Source organism: Balearica regulorum, chromosome Z (assembly GCF_011004875.1).
Source record: "Balearica regulorum gibbericeps isolate bBalReg1 chromosome Z, bBalReg1.pri, whole genome shotgun sequence".
NCBI lineage: Eukaryota > Metazoa > Chordata > Aves > Gruiformes > Gruidae > Balearica > Balearica regulorum.
In genome coordinates, this window is record NC_046220.1 from 59,089,751 (window position 1) to 59,104,551 (window position 14,801).

Consider the following 14,801-nt stretch of genomic DNA (forward strand, 5'->3'; position numbering starts at 1 on the left):
ATACTTGCCTAAGTCCAGAGCACGCTCCTTTGTGTTGCACCTGAAAGACCAGCCAAAAGCTGGGGACAAAATCAATTGTTTGCCAACGTCTTTGATTTAATGTTTATTTCAAAGCAAAATTGTAGTTTAAAAAAACCCCAAAAACACCAAACCATCCATAAAATATGAAGCAAAGTTAATCATCACATTAATGTCTGTCTGTGGTAACAGCTCAAAAGAATAGTTTTGATGTGTAAATATCCCCTTTTGTTTCAAAGGGAATGAATTCATGTGCCAGAGACACTGTTTTTTCAGGGTTAGTGCTAACTGTTTCTCTGTTCGGGAGGGAAGGAGAGGAAGCTTGGCTGCAGTGTTGTACCTGCGGGGTGCAAATTGGGAATGTGGGCAAGGGGGGCATGGGGACATGCTGGCTGGCAGCAGAAAGGGGGGCTGGTTTCATTGTCTGCTAAGTCTTCGGAAACGTTGTTTGTGTCTGTAAGTTTATGGTATTTCCCTTTCTCCAGCAAACATTCAAGGAGGAGCGTTACCCACTGACCGCAGTTTGTTTTGACTTCAGCCTGCTGGCCAAACGCCTTCTGCAGATGATGGAGGCGGGGGGGATGAGTTGCTGCCCAGTTCAGATACACCTGAAGGAAGAGGCTGCGGGATTTTCCCCATGGTTCCCCGCTGTTGTTGTCAGCGGATGGGCGAGTTGAGTCGCCCCTGCCCCTGGAGAGGTGCCCTGCATGGGCACTGCTGCCATGGGTGGAGCAGTGGCCACGTTCCTTGTGATCCTTTGTAGGAAGGGTGTTCTTGGGGTTTTATGGTTATTTTCTCTTGATCATTTGAGTGCAGCTGTGTTTAATGAGCTGGAAAAGAAGTAGGTCAATAAAACATGTGTTCATTGTTAGCAGAATACCTGTTGGACCGTATGTGCCTGTAATTGACCATCTAAAGCTTCAAAGCTTAGCACAAAGACAATTTAATAGGGAATTCATACCTAAATAAATTAATACTAAGCAGAAGCAGACAGCTGGCAGGCAGTACGCCGTGCCAACGTGAGACTGTATTTAATGCACAGACAAGTTATGATTTCAAGTCAGACCTATTTTTAAGTCTCTCTTATTGAGATGCATTAAAAACCAGCATGCCAAAAATAGTTAGAAACTGTATGCTTTAAAGCCAGCACAACTGATAACGTAGCCACATAAGTAGGTTAAAATTTTAAATTATTTCAACCTAGGGGCATGCTATGGACTCCATGTTAAAGTGGTATCACTGGCAGTGTTTGAGCTTGAGATGGTTTTAAAATCTTTTCTTTGGTAACACCAGTGTTAGAAATAGTGTGTTTACTGGGCTTTAATAAAAGACGTCTGCATCATCACATGACTCCAAAACCTGGAGTTTTTAGACAAGTATCAAATAAATGAGTTGGAACCATAATGGAGCTTTATGATAAAGCAGTTTCAGTGGAATAAATGTAAATTTTTGTCTTAGCCAAGAATTTGGTCCAAATTCTCTAGACCAAACTTCTCTAAAAATTACGAGGCCAAACTTGAAAACTGAACTGCATTGTTTTACCTAAGCCAACAACTAAACAAAGAAGAAACATGCAGAAGAATGGCATTTCCAGTAATTTTATCATGATCAAAAATCCAAAGTACAGATGTGAGGAAGAGTTATGTTGCAGAACTTATTCATCACAGACTTTGAATTCTGTCTTCTTTGTCTTGTAACAAAAAAAAAAGTGCAAAAAGCTGATGAGACTAATTAACGCAGGATCTATTATGATCTAATTGCTCATCTGCTTTTTGTGAAAAGACCTCTTATTCATGAAGGTGCCTGTTTGCCTAAGAAATGCAGCTGCTGCTTTTTCACGGGGTTGGGCTGGTTAAAAGTAAATAGCAGCATTAAAATTCTCAGATTGATTTCCTGCCTTATTCAGTCAGCTGGGAAATGGATTAGGCTCCTCTTTCCTTGGTAGCTTCAGGGTCAAAATATTTTTCCCAGTGTTTTTTGAGACCCAGTACCAAATTTAGTTGCTGCTGTGAAATCAGATTTACTGAGGTGCGAAGGCCCGGTTTCTCGATGGTATTTGAGATCTTGACTCCTAGTGAAACTGCTGGCAATTGTCTTCAGATCCTCGAAACTTATAAAATGCTTTTTCTATACCAAGTGGTGTGAACCTGCGCAGCAGCAGTGGTGTTCTGGCTGTTGCAGGGCTGTTGCAGACCTACCTCGGCAGGTCTGGGGCTGTCTAGTGGCCTTTCTGCCACCATCCATCAGCTCCATAAACAACTGAACCTGCAGTATGGAAAATTCATCGCAAATTAGGAAAGAATATAGTAGGCACTAAAAAAAAAAAAAGCAATCAAAACAGATCCTATATGCCTTTCACCAGGAGGAGAGGCTGAGGTGCCTGGAGTTCTCTGGGCTGTTGCTAATGAATCCGCATGGAAACCATGGGAGCATCATTAGAGACAAAGACATGCCATGGGATTTGCCGATGCAGACTTTCAGTGGAGCTCATGGGAGTTAGGCTGCTGTTTGCTATTGAACTGCAATAGCAAATGAGAGCTGGTTACCCTTGAATTCCTTTGAATATCCCAGACCTGGTAGACTTAGCACTGGTTTTTAGGTGTCTGCCTGGGCTTTGCATTATGCATGAGTGCCAGTGGAGGGGATTAAATACAGCAGCTCTGCCATTTCAAATAGCTTTGGCCTGAAGTTGATGTGTCAGCTGTCGGTCCAAATGAACTTGGTATAAAAACTGGTAGCAGTTATTATAAATAAGTGGTAAAACAAAAACCTAACTCTGTATATTATTTTCAGAGGACTAATGGTTTTGAGAATCTTTAACGTATTTGTTGCTTAAAAGTGGCATCGCTCTCTCTTCATTTAATAAAATTTTACTTTTGTAAAAAGGGCCAACATGTGACACAGATCTTTGAAAGTCATAGGACATTAATTCAGTGTATATATGCAGTTTCTGTAAAATCCATGTGGTGAGCTCCCCCCAAATCTCCCCTCCCTTTTTTTTTTTTTGTTTGTGTGTGTGTCTGACCTCAGAGCTGACCCGGCTTTGAGCAGGAGTTTGAACCAGAGGTCTCCTAAGATCCCTTCCAACTTGAATTATCCTGTGATACTGTGAAATTAGGGTCAGAGCTAGAGGACAAACACGGAGGGCTTTCTATTAAAAACACAGAGCCTTGAGAGGGGTTTTTTTTTGCCTGGAGTCTTTTCCTAGTGCCTTGATAATGTCTTCCTATCCTTCCCATAATCACCACTGTGGGCACGCCAGGCGTACCTGAAGAGCTATGATCCTCGGGAGAGAGAGAGGAAGGGTGAAGGAGAAAATCCATGGTATTTATTTGATGTGGAAGTGCTTACAGCCTATGACAACAGACAGAAGGTGAGAATCAGTTGTGACGAATGAGCTGTTTACTTGGCTTTTGTATCCCCGTTGGTCCCGTCCGTCCCCACCCCCCCCCCCCCCCCCCCCCCCCTCCCCGCACGGTCTTTGTTTCGGTCTGTATTGATCTCAGATTCTTGCAAATGCCATTGCTTTGTCCTTCACCTTCCGAGCAGTTTATGTGATTCCACTACTCCTGTCTCTTAATGCTACAGGACGGGTAGGGCATGGTAGTTAGGATGCTGAATGCCACTTTTTTTGGGTTTGTTGTTGGGTTTTTTTTTTTTTTTCTGTACAACATTAGCACGTTTTTAGCTGGGAGGTGTTGTTTCTCCAAGTTTGGACCCAGACCCCATTAGGAGAACTGAGGACCCCTTAGAAACTCCTATGAAAGCTGACCCCCACACGCTGCAGGCCTGCAGTCTGCTGGTACTGTTGTATTTAGGTTGCCTAGAAAAGAATTTTTATTTTAGGGGAGTAGAGTGTCTCTCTGCAGTTTCCCGATACCTGTCCTCATGATACCAGAGCTAAACTCATGCAAAATGGGAAAAAAAATGGATTTGTTTTTAATGTTGGATTTGGCAGTATGTGTCTGTGTGCATGAGACAATTTGTGATTTTTTTCCACGATTTGGTAGAAACAGCCTCTAAGTCCTTTTGAGAAAATTGGTGGGGGAGACAACATGGAATACTTGGGTTTTCTTTATTTAATGAAATGGTCTCAACTGAGATAAAAAGGAGAAAAAGCTGGACTTAAGTGGTATTTTTTGCTGCGGTGTGGCACTGCTGGGCTGAACAGGCTACATGGCCCCAAAATATTGAAGTGCTGTCACAGATCACCTAATACCTGGCCTCCAGCCTCAAGCTATCCCTCTTTGCTGGGGAGTTTGACCAGCCTAACATTGAAAGAGTGTATTTTTCTGGTCTGCTGTCCAGTTTTGTCTAGGGTATACATGGTGCAGCTGAGGATCTGGCTCTCACTCTTTAGGAAAGATTTACCTGGAGTGTTGTAGGAGAAATAAATTTTGCATAACTGAGAAACAATTAAAGGGTGTTTCAGTTTGCATGTAACCTCCAGGGGCTGGGGTGCGGTCAGATGCCGACAGCCTTTGGCTGCTGCAGAAGTGGGAGAGCGTGGGGACCTGGGAGTCTCACAGAAGACCCTGTGAGAGCTGCAGCTCGGCTTTGTTAAAGCTTTGGAAATCTGGGAGTATTTTCTGCACTTCTATAAATATGAAGGAAAGCCTGTGTTCTTTAGATGTAAATGAGCAAGAGGAAGGCTGTGACCAGGTACTGTCACCTTTGCTTGTCCTTTCTGTGCGAGGGGTGCAGGATTGAGGCAGCAGGCAGAGCCCAGCCCAGGCAGGAGTGCAGGCAGGGGCAGTGGGAGCACTTTCGCTGGGTGCTGGTGATGCGGGTACTGGTCTGGTGGGCGCGCTGTTGAGCTGAACACAGCCTGCCCGAGCATCGCTCGGCAGGTTGGGAGGGAGCAGAAGAAAGGATAAGTAAATGTTGAATTTCAAGAAACGGAGTAATACGAAACTCATTTTGTTGCTGATGGTGGCAGGTGAGTTACAGTCACAACGAAGGAGGCTCATAAAAGGTCGATGGTCCCTATTGATCTGGCTTTTGCTCCATACCAAGTTCTGACTGTCAGTCGTAGTGCAGCAGAGAACAGGCCTGGAGAGGGGCTTGGGGAGGTTCCCATGGGTGCCCTGGCTGCCTGGGGAGCACGGGAGAGCTTCCCAGCCCTTGCTTTCTGGTAGCAGCACCCTTTGCCCACCCTCCTCTGCCTTACTGACTGCACAGAGAATTGGTTTTCCTTTTTTCTTTTGAGCATCCTCAGCTCTCATGAGTTCTTTAGTAGGCAGCAGCTGATGCTTTTAAGGCTGCTTCTGGAGGGTTCTTCCCTGGTTTGGGAGAGCATTTAAAGAGGAGGATTTCTCCCACTGTTCTCTTGCTTGGGGCTAAGGGCAGCCCATTTCCCTGTGCTGCGCCGGGGAGCTCAGGGGAGGCTTCTTGGCAGCTGTTGCTGCTCTGCATAACAAGAACTGGTGTTGGCTGGCAGATCGGTTCGCTTTCCCCACTCTCCCTTCACCTGAGGCTGTTATTACCAATTCTGGCAGCTCTTCCACCCTCCCTGAGCAGCTGCTTTTGGGGCACATCGCGCTGCCTCCTGTGATACCAGCTGGTCTCCTGGCTTGGCTGCTTCCAGCATGGCACCGGGCAGGGAGACAGCAGGCACCCTCCCTGCCGGCAGGCTGAGTATGTCAGCCCGGGGACACATTGTGGTTTTATTAGGCAGAGCCTGTGTTCAGTGCCAGCCGAAGTGCAGCCAAAACCAGCCCCGTCCCTCCTCAGTTGGATTAAGCACAACCTTTCCAGCCAGGGAAGCTGCTCGTCACTCCAGTGGCAGCTAGTGTCTCACCTCCTGGGTGCTCTCCTGCTGTTCAGGTTCTCCAGATGCAACAAAATTTAAAAAAAAAAACAAACTAGCGATAAATCATTTATTTCAATAGTGACAAAATCTGATTTGCTTTTCCAGAATGCTGACAGTTTCCACTGCTCAGCTCTGCTGCTTAGAGTTGTAACGGTTTAATGAGAAATGGTTTGGAAACTGCTACTGTTTTAATTGGTAAGCAATTACTGTTTAGTTTTGATGGTGGAAAATAACTGCATGTAAGGTGTTCCTCTTTCTTTTCTGGATTCCTTCAATTTGGAATTAGGCTTCTCCAATTATGTATTTTATACACTTTGGAAGCAGATCTTTCAAATAAGTGCTTACTGCCTGGTATTCTTATGCATATAACTTTTTTAAGGTGAATAGACTCACAGGACTTAAAAGGAGTATTAATGTTGGTAAAATTACCCTGAAATGGGAGTGTTTAGAGGTTGACGACTTTTCACTGGTAGGGCTCTTTTTAATAAATAAATAACATGGAAGCATCCAGTTTCCATAAAGAAAAGCAGACATAGGATATTTCTGGTTTCTTCTGTTGCTGCAAATGGTAATCTTTTTCTAATATGGCTATCAAAAGAAATAAATGCCAAAGTCATCTTTAACAAGGCAAGGCTGTACAAGTAAGTTAGGGAGTCAAATCCTGCTGTATTACATATTGGAGATAACTTGCGATCAAGACTTGCTCTGGGTTTTCACCAAGACCGAACTTGATCCTTTAAATCCAGTGTAAAATAGTAAAATAAAGGGAATTTGGGATTAATTTTCTTAACATCCTGTGTCATCCCATTGTGACCAAGCACCACTTGTGTATAAATACCTTGTCCCTGCCACCAACTGGCAGTCTCAGGAGCAGGTATAACATACACGTGGCTTACGCTGGGAGCTGAAGCCTCAAAGCCTGTTTGCTCCCCTCAGCTGTGTGAATATCAAAGAGAAGACGCCGAAGGCAGAGGCAGCGATACGATGTGTTCCCACATGCTCATCGCATAAGTATCTCCCACCGCTCCACACTCCCCGTGGCAGGGAGCAGCCAGGGAGCCTAGGCTTTGCAGGGTTCCAGCAAGCTTTTCTTACCTTAAACTCCTGCCTCAGTGAACACGACTGGTGAAAGCCACGTGCGTCTGGGGGAATGCCAAATGTGGGGAGGTGTCGTTTTAAACTGCCACCAGTTAGAGTGACACAGTGTGTAAAAAAACCCCGAATATCTCCTTTCTAATAATTTTCATTGCACATACATGTGAGAAGGGGTAGGAACCAGAGCAGGCATGAAATGTCTTTTTAACTCTTGGCATGAGTGACCAAGGCTCAAAGGACCCCAGTGCTGGGTGTTTTTGCTTCTGGTGTTCCCCATGCTGTGGGAAGGATGATGCCAGGCTCCCCTTCTTCCTACAGAGTCCCTTTTGCAGAGGCAAGAATGAAAAGTTAACCCTCCTGATGTAATAGCAGAGGTCAGGTGACCAAGATTACAGTGAAAAGTATTGCAGCCTATCCATTGCAGACTTTTCTCATCCCTACGTACAAGGATACACACTCTCTTGTTATGCAGTTTGTTTTTATGGTAAAAATTGCATTGCTGAAATAAAGATGCAGAAAAGCCAGCTACTAAGGTGTATCTCCTGAGGGACTGAAGTGGTACAGAAAGCTGACTAGGGAAAAAACTCAACCGTGGGTTTGGGTTTTTTTAAGTAGCGTGCAGACCATCACAAAAGCTTTTAGAGCTCAATGCTGGAAAACAAGTACCAGATTATCTGCATTTGAAGGAGAAAATTGGAAAGGTAACAAATGAAGATCCTTGTGAAATAATTTCTTAGTGTTTGAGTGCAAGTATTATCTCCATGTCACACCTAAAGGAATGAAACAAGAATAGAGTAGGTGGTTTGTGCAAATAAACACAGATAAGCTTGGCAGAAAAAGCTGAATGGTTGTACATCTGTTACAGTCTGCAAGTGCCAGTCAAATAGACTTTTAACTGCGTTTACTCAGTTGATTTTTTTCATCCTTAGAAGGAAGGCTTGCAAATAAAATTCTGTGTAATGATGGAAACTGTATTAATTTTATAATTGTATTATTACTAATAAAAGTACTAATTATGTGCTGCATGTTTCCCTCCAGCCCAACTCTGACAGCATTTATGCCTTTCCATTATTGTGTGTCTTGTTAGTGAAGTATGGGTATATATTTATTTTATTGTAAAAATAGTGACAGCTGTCATCCTTTGGATTACAGTGGACAGACTTGAATAGATTTCAGTAAATTTGGGTAAGGTACCTCTCACCAGGATGTAATATAACTTATAATACAGTAAATTAGAAATGGTCTAATGAAAAAGTCAGAATTTTGCTCTTTACGATGGCACGGGTGCAGCATTGTCACATGTCCTTCTCTTGTGTGTTACAGATCTGAATGCCTCACAGGCCCAGGGTCCCCAGACAAGCATTCCAAACCCGGGATCCATCCAGCCGCCACAGGTAGACACACTGCTGCTGAACCACCAGCCCGAGGGTGTGCAGGATGCAGAAAGTGGAGGCAGAGTAGAGGAGAAGATTGTTTACCTCTGATGGCTCATCTTCTAATCTCAGTAGCACTTTGGAAATATAATTGTGTCCGCTTTCCTAAATGTCTGTAGTTGCTCTCTGTATGACCAAGTGGCTTTAAGGGTAGTATTTAATATCCAATGAAAGATTTTCCCCATGATAAATATAACAATTAAGTTATTTTGAAGCCTTTGTTTTACAATCTTTAATTTATGACATGATTTCAGATGCTTTGCAAGAAGCAATGGTTAGCAGGGGAGACATAACATTTTGGAATTGTAAAGATGCCACCAAGAGCTATGAAAGCTAGCGTTGACTTTCTTGAGTCTTCTTTTTAAAAGGGCAAGCTAAGAGAGATGGGTCTGCTATTGAGATTTCAGAGTATGGATCAATAACCTTTCTACAGTTGTGATATAACGTGAGAAGACAGCAATGTAAGAATGATGGCTGTAGTCTTTGCTGAAATGTGCTATGTACCCTTAATTATGAGGTTATTTTATTTATCCCTTGGCTCAGGAATTGCTCAGAAGAGAATGGTTTTTATTGCTGTGGTGATCCTGGCTGGGGGACAGGTGCCCACCAGAGCTGCTCTGTCACTCCCCCTCCTTAACTAGACAGTGGAGAAAATGTGTAACGAAAAGCTTGTGGGTCGAGATAAGGACAGGGAGAGATCACTCACTAATTATTGTCATTGGCAAAACAGACTGAACTTCGAGAGAAAATTAATCTAATTTATTACCAAGCAAAACAGAGGAATGAGAACTAAACCAAATCTTAAAACGGCTCCCCCCACCCCTCCCATCTTCCCGGGCTCAACTTCACTCCCCATTTCTCTCCCTCCTCCCCCCTCAGCGGCACAGGGGGACGGGGAATGGGGGTTGTGGTCAGTTCATCACACGGTGTTTCTGCCGCTTCTTCCTTCTTGGGGAGGACTGCTCACACTCTGCCCCTGCTGCGGTGTGAGGTCCCTCCCACAGGAGACAGTCCTTGACAAACTTCTCCATCGTGAGTCCTTCCCACGGGCTACAGACCTTCACGAACTGCTCCAGCATAGTCTCTCCCATGGGGTGCAGACCTTCAGGAGCAAACTGCTCCAGCGTGGGTCCCCCACAGGGTCACAAGTCCTGCCAGCAAACCTGCTCTGGCGTGGGCTCCTCTCTCCACGGATCCACAGGTCCTGCCAGGAGCTTGCTCCAGTGTGGGCTTCCCATGGGCCACAGCCTCCTTCAGGTGCCTCCACCTGCTCCGGCGTGGGGTCCTCCATGGGCTGCAGGTGGAATCTCTACACCCCCTCATCCTCCCTCCATGGGCTGCAGGGGGACAGGCCTGCTTCACCATGGTCCTTCACCACGGGCTGCAGGGGGATCTCTGCTCCGGTGCCTGGAGCATCTCCTGCCCCTCCTTCTGCACTGACCTTGGTGTCTGCAGAGTTTCTTACATCTTCTCACTCCTCTCTCTGGCTACAAAAGCTCCCCCTAAGTTGTTTTTTTGCCTTCTTAAATATGTTATCACAGAGGTGCTGATTGGCTTTGGCCTTGGCCAGCGGCGGGTCCATCTTGGCTGGCATTGGCTCTGTCAGACACAGGGGAAACTTCTGGCAGCTCCCCCGCTACCAAAACCTTGCCACACAAACCCAACACATTCCACCCCTCGCCTCTGTGAATCACATATTTAAGAATTATCATTAAAACACACACTCACTACAGAAACTTCACAAACACTAAATCACACAAACAAGAAGAAAAAAAAAAGATTTCCTGACACCAAAAACCAAAATAACATCATCACACCAAATAAGAGTGGACAATTTACACACACAATCCACCCCTCGTCCTTTCACCACTGTTTCACTCTCTGGCTACGTTCAGTCCATGTTTTGGACGATTGCCTCTTCCAATTACTATCCTTATCTCAATCCTTCTTGTGCCCCACGTTGGGTGCCAAATTTAAGTGTTTGTTCATGTCCCAAGCTTATCATCATTTTGGTACTACTGCCAGTTTGTGTGCAGAGATGCTGTAAATCAGTTTGTTATTGTATTATAACTGTACCTTCAGTAAGTGCCCTTACACATTAAAATTTACCAGATGAGACCATCTCACTGGTCAAAAGAAAAGAAAGGGGAAAAATAGTAGGCTTTTAGTTAACTGAACCCTTCTGAAACTCTGCTACTTTCCCATGTAGGAGCCAGCTAGCTTCCTGCTTTCAGGTTCGTGGGATCATCTGTGTGTTAGGCAGTGAGAAACCAGGACCTGTTTTGTGCCTTTTGTCTTTAAAAAAATATCTGTATGCTTCCATCAAATTGAATAAATGTTCTGTGTATTTCTTCAAAACTGTAACTTTGATTCATTGTCAGGTCCTTCCAGAGCAGTTTGAAAACAAGAGGGGAAAACACCCCAGCCAAAACATCCTTGCCTGGTTTGCACTCTGCCCTGCTGCCGACGTGCCTGCTGTGGTCCAGCGCAGCTGAAGCTGTGCTCCAGGCACCTCAGCTGGCAAACCAAGGACGTGCCTATCTGAGCGGGGCGCAGGCAGCCCTCTGGACTGGCCAGGTGCTGCTTAGCGTGGCTGACGGTATCAGCAGCGGTGCAGCAGGGATGCAGTTGCACAGCTCCTGGGTCAGAGCTACCTCACATCTGCCCAGCGTATGGGGCAGAGGAGCTCAGGATTGCCCCTGCCTGTTGTCTGGATAAGCGCAAGCGTCATATGGTTTCCATTTTACCCTAAGCCTTGCATTGTGCAAAATCTCTTAGAGGAGGCAGAGTTTTGAATAGTAAATGTTTGTCAGCAAGGGTTTCCAATGTGGACAATTCTCTTCCAGGGACTGGTGTGCTATCTGTGCTCAGAGCTTTCTCAGTTGCATCTTACTGGACTGCCAGACTAGCTGTTCATTTGGTATCTTGGGCTAACCACTGACCTTCTCGATGAGCCGGACCTGATTCCAGCTGGTGTTGTATGTGTGCCAATATCATCAGGGAAAGGTTGGGCCTGCAGATGTATTTTCCAGTTTCTATTCTAGCCTGCAAGACTTCCGCTCACCTGACAGCACTTTGTTAATATATCTCTTTATAAGAAAAAAACCCAAATCCTTTTTAGAATTTCTAGAAGTGTTTTTACCTCTTTATGTTTCACAGTTAGACTAAAATTAAAAATGGGAATCCAGCCTCTCTTAAGGGTCCTACATTAAAGACAGTCCACAACCTCTCTATTTTACCAGTCAGCATGAATTCCAGGTTGCCATCTGGAGAGCTTTTTGGCAGATTTCTGAATAGCCAGACCAGGTTCTTGGGATGCAGTATGTCCCAGGATACGTGCATTGCCCAGGGACCAGTGGGAAATTGGGAAAAACTGAGTAGTTTTCTCCACAATTACTCTCTCTGCATTTTATTATGCCTTCGCTGAAACATCTGGTACTGGTTACTGTCAAATCGAAGGTGCTGGATGGATAGCTGCTGTCCCAGCCCAGTGTGGGAATTACCATGTAAGTGTCTTGCCACTGGGAGAGGAAGAGAGGATGCTGCTTCTCTCATCAGTTTTAATTGAGGGGCCGGGAGTCAAAAAGCGGCTGGCCGGGACTTCAGCTGTTGTGCAAATTCCTTGAGTCCCCTAACATCAGGCAGCATCCTATTTTTGCTCACCTGTGGTTTACAGTAAAAATTCTGGCACTCAAGGAAGGCAGAGGCAGGAAACAGGTGCCTCTAGATTTAGGTATTTTAATTGTAGAAAATGTTTAAACTATAGGCCAGTATGGTCTCGTCAGGTGCTCTTTAGAACAAGATTGTATTATGCACCCCTGAACTCTGTCCATTATTTAGGCATTTCTTAATACTTAGCAGAATTTAAATGCAGTCCAATGAGACTCAGCCATTTTAGCAGGTTGCATTTTCAGTCATTGTCAGGCATATATTAATGATTCGTCTTCTTTTTTAATTAGAAAAATAAATTTGGAAGTTCTCCCTTCACCTTTATTATGTTATTTTGAAGTGGGCTTATTTGCAAGGTCAATTGTTTTTATTTTTAACTCATCCCATGTACTGGGTTTTCTTTTGCCATGCTTCTCATGGCATCTTGCCTCTGAAGCTCAAATTGAATTTAGTCATTCATTTCAGTGTTTAAATTAAAGGAGCATTTGCCATGCTGCAAGCTCCACTGCACTGGGTTGGGCTTTCTCTTTGTTATTTTTTCTTTTTTTTAACTTTCTTCCATCATTTAACAAGGGGAGATTTCTTTACTGTAATAGCTAGACTTTGTCCAGCATTTTCTCCTTAATGTTACATGCTAGTAAAACTTTCATATCTAACAACTTTTAGAGATTTTTAAGGAAACTTGCAACAAATTTTTTTTCAACAAATCTATAAAATGGTAAAGAAAGAATTAATGAAGTGCTCAAGCTCACAGTGGACTGTATCCAGAACCTTAGATTTATGCATTCAGTCATTTGCAGAATGAGGCCAGAATAGAGCAAACGCTTCACTTGGCTGCTGTTTGAGTATTAAGGTAAACAACATGCTTAGCTGCATTTTTAAGAGATTTTTCACAAAGCTCGTCCATGTTATTTCAAATGACTAAATTAAATACAGATTAGGCTCTCAGCAAACTCCCCAAAGATTGTTTACTGAAGTGATTAAAGAAAAATCTGTTAATGTTTGCCATGTAAGGAACATGAATCATTTTACTTCGAGTGCCCTGTGGGCTGCATTTAATTTATATGCCATCCATTTAGGTTAAAAAAGTGAGTAAGATTTTTCACTGCTTCTTAGTGCATATTCTGAGGTAAAGTGCCATAATGCTGACAAAATCATGTTTGTGGTGGTCTTCATTTGGAGAAAAGCAAAGACGCTGTACTGTGGTAAGTAACGTGTACAACTTGCTCCAATTGAATTTTGAAAGCAAAGGAGAGTTGAGGCAGTTTTCCTTATGCACTTCATGACAAATGGGGAAATAGCGTGACTGCTCGGATACCTTATGATGAGTATTGTATTTGAAAAGAATTCCGACCCCAAATGCTTCCCATCCAAATCGTTCACAGTTTGTATTACAGAGGTAGAAACAACACAGGTTGTCGGGCATTAGCATATTGTACCAGGTTGGATGTCTGCTCGCTCTTATGCCATTGCAGTTGTTTTGTGACTTTTTTTTGCCAAGGCAAATGGATGTATTTGGTTGTTTTCTCATCCTTAGTAAAGATCTGTACGTAGAAGCACTGCAGAAGTAGCTGTGAATATTCTTGGCAATCTTAGTCATAAGGACAGTTACATGTTAGCCTCAAAAAAAAGGTTTTCCTGTCTCACTGCAGGTTCTGAGATAAGACTGTTGAGGATGGCCTGAATTCAATGGCTTGAATTCTGCATAAAGGTTCCCCAATGGCAGGCTGATGTGAAACAAGAGCATTTCATTTCTTTAAATATAAAGGAAAAACCTCAAAGGATAACCTTGCTGGCATTTATTTTAAGTGTGTTCTCATTAATACCTCCCTTTACTCTGCAAGTGTGCATCAGACAATAGACCACTAGACTTCTTGCATCAGCAGATCTCCAAAGACTAAAAGAGGATTGTGGAGAAACTTTTGTGGGCTGTGGTGGTGAAATGGTCCGGGGCATCATCTGGGAATGGCAATGGGTCATCTGGCAATGTCCATGTTTTTCATTGACATGCATAGCAGTGATAGCAGCAGCTCTCTCCAGGTCAGTAGTTGGCTCCCAAATTCCCAGAGAGCTATGTTTCCTATCCTGGGGATCAGCTACGCAGAAGTTTCTTTTTCTCCTTGCTTGGTCAGTCTCAGATAAGGATGTACCCACCCCTTACATGGAAGGGCTCTGCCAAAGGGAGGTCTGCAGCACCCGCTGAATTCTGAGGTTGGTCTTGAAATATCCTGGTCGGAGGCCAGGAGGAGAGAGAAGAACACAGAAAGGCACTCTGGGTATAGAGAAGGCAGGAAGAGTGTCCCTTACCATGGATGTTTTCTAGGTTCCTTCATGGAACAAACTTTTATTCGGAGAAAAATAATCAGTAATTATCACACTACTTATTGTTTGTTAGACTGATAATCTGAGAACTGGTTAGATGCCATAATTTTTAAATCCAGTGCCAGATGGAGTGAGAATCAGATGTTTTTGAAAGTGAGAGTGAAGCACGCAACTTGAAACAAAGAATTTCTCCTATGGAGGCTGCTTAACAGACACAAAGGAACTTTCCTATCAGCTTTATATAAAACTGTCAAATCATGCCTACGAGACCTGTGCAGAGGTCTGAACCTTTCACTAACCCAGGCTACCACTGCTAACAACAAAGCCCTGCACAGATGAACAATCCCATGAACAGAAAGCAGCCTGTCAAGACCAGCACGAGTCCCCTGCCCTCCTGTGCAAGTGAACAAACAGGACGCCTGCATCCCTCTGTGTTCATCTCATTGAGGATA

The 14,801-nt window shown here is 44.0% G+C and overlaps 1 protein-coding gene across 9 annotated transcripts in view; it reads left to right on the plus strand.

Moving 5' to 3' along the window:
• The window catches only part of ARHGEF28 (Rho guanine nucleotide exchange factor 28), a 129,915-nt gene extending 120,982 nt beyond the window's left edge, over positions 1-8,933 (plus strand). For all 9 annotated transcript variants that reach the window (XM_075741170.1, XM_075741172.1, XM_075741173.1 and 6 more), the window contains one exon: positions 8,249-8,933. In XM_075741170.1, coding sequence (XP_075597285.1) covers positions 8,249-8,409 — 161 coding nt within the window. In that variant the 3' untranslated portion in view covers positions 8,410-8,933. The remainder of the gene's footprint in view (positions 1-8,248) is intronic.
• The last annotated feature ends 5,868 nt before the right edge of the window (positions 8,934-14,801 follow it).